The 2,500-nt window shown below is 41.6% G+C and overlaps 1 protein-coding gene across 1 annotated transcript in view; it reads right to left on the bottom strand.

Annotated features, from left to right (window-relative positions):
* The window catches only part of LOC128374498 (phosphatidylinositol 4-kinase beta-like), a 16,339-nt gene that overhangs the window by 3,061 nt on the left and 10,778 nt on the right, over positions 1-2,500 (bottom strand). The window contains exons 8-10 of the mRNA XM_053334766.1: positions 1,976-2,080; positions 1,392-1,515; positions 527-640 (exon numbers count right to left, since the gene is read on the bottom strand). Of these exons, the coding sequence (XP_053190741.1) occupies positions 527-640; positions 1,392-1,515; positions 1,976-2,080 (343 nt within the window). The remainder of the gene's footprint in view (positions 1-526; positions 641-1,391; positions 1,516-1,975; positions 2,081-2,500) is intronic.

Here is a 2,500-nt window from a genome sequence, read left to right as displayed (position 1 = left end):
ATCACCATCTTCATCATCATCACCATCATCATCACCATCATCACCATCATCACCATCATCACCATCATCACCACCATCATCACCATCATCACCACCACCATCATCATCATCATCATCATCACCATCACCATCATCATCACCATCACCATCATCATCATCACCATCATCACCATCATCACCATCATCATCACCATCATCACCATCATCACCACCATCATCACCATCATCACCATCACCATCATCATCATCATCATCATCACCATCATCATCATCACCATCATCACCATCACCACCATCATCATCATCATCACCATCACCATCATCATCACCATCACCATCATCATCATCACCATCACCACCATCACCACCACCATCATCACCATCATCATCATCATCATCACCATCATCATCACCATCATCATCATCACCATCATCATCATCACCATCACCATCATCACCATCATCACCACCATCATCATCACCACCATCATCATCATCATCATTTCCCATAATGCTTTGCGTGTACCTGGTGCAGAGAGACGGCGTTGAGGACGGGTTCGATCATGCCGCTGTCTGATGACATCACCAGGATCTTGTAGGGTTTGATCCAAAGAGGAACTCGCTCCTGCTGCCAGATCGACTGAAACACGAAACCACAAAACATGTCAGAGAACTGAGAGATGCTAACTGTGACGTAAAGATCAGGATAATAAACAGGAAAAAACACGTACAACAAAGAAAAACACGTAGAAAAACATGTAGAAAAACACGTACAAAAGAAAAACACGTACAAAAACACGTATAAAAGAAAAACATGTATAAAAGAAAAACACGTACACGAAAGAAAAACACGTACAAAAGAAAAACACGTATAAAAAAAACACGTACACGAAAGAAAAACACGTAGAAAAACACGTACATGAAAGAAAAACACGTACAAAAAGAAAAACACGTACAAAAAGAAAAACACGTACACGAAAGAAAAACACGTACACGAAAGAAAAACACGTACACGAAAGATAAACATGTACACAAAAGAAAAACACGTACAAAAGAAAAACACGTACAAAAGAAAAACACGTACAAAAGAAAAACACGTACAAAAGAAAAACACGTACAAAAGAAAAACACGTACAAAAGAAAAACACGCAGAAAAAGAAAAACACGTACAAAAGAAAAACACGTACAAAAGAAAAACAAGTCTCTCACAACATTTGAGGGATAATTGCTAAAATTACGTTAATTGTTTACATATGAGATTATCGGATAATATAAACAGCTGTTAGCAGGTGAAGCTATCAGCTGTTAGCAGGTGAAGCTATCAGCTGTTAGCAGGTGAAGCTATCAGCTGTTAGCAGGTGAAGCTATCAGCTGATCCAGGTGAGTCTTACCTGCAGCTGTCGGAGCACCTGATAGGCCAGCAGCTCTTGTCTCAGGTCGTCTCCACATTTAACGATGACGGATAAAAGCCTCCAATTAGGAAGATGACCGTAAGGAGAGCCCTCCCTGATCCTCCTACACACACACACACACACACACACACACACACACACACACACACACACACACACACAGTATATATACACACACACACACACACACAGTATATATACACACACACACACACACACACACACACACACACACACACACACACACACACACACAGAGTACACACACACACACACACACACACACACACACACACACACACACAGAGTACACACACACACACACACACACACACACACACACACACACACAGTATATATACACACACACACACACACACACAGAGTACACACACACACACACACACACACACACACACACACACACACACAGTATATATACACACACACACACACACACACAGAGTACACACACATACACACGCAGACACACACACAATATATAAATAATAAACTTATAGCTAGTATAAATATAATAATAATAATATAATTAATAACCGTACCTGACTTTTTCCTCCCAGGGCTCTTTGAGAGCGACAGCTGACGGATCTTCAGGATCTCTCCTGAACGTCGTCGGAGTGTGAGCGAGATTCTCTGAGAGACGCCGTCTGGGATCAATAACACTGATCAGACTCATCGATCACTATCACCCTGATCACTATCACACTGATCACTATCACACTGATCACTATCACACTGATCACTATCACACTGATCAGACTCACTGATCACCATCACACTGATCACCATCACACTGATCACTATCACACTGATCACTGTAACACTGATCACTGTAACACTGATCACTGTAACACTGATCACTATCACACTGACCAGACTCACTGATCACTATCACACTGATCAGACTCACTGATCACTATCACACTGACCAGACTCACTGGTCACTATCACACTGATCACTATCACACTGATCACTGTAACACTGATCACTATCACACTGATCACTGTAACACTGATCACTATCACACCGATCACTATCACACCGATCACTATCACACCGATCACTG

Source organism: Scomber japonicus, chromosome 15 (assembly GCF_027409825.1).
Source record: "Scomber japonicus isolate fScoJap1 chromosome 15, fScoJap1.pri, whole genome shotgun sequence".
Lineage (NCBI taxonomy): Eukaryota > Metazoa > Chordata > Actinopteri > Scombriformes > Scombridae > Scomber > Scomber japonicus.
Note: the sequence above shows the minus strand (reverse complement) of the source record. Positions and strands in the feature narration are given on the sequence as shown.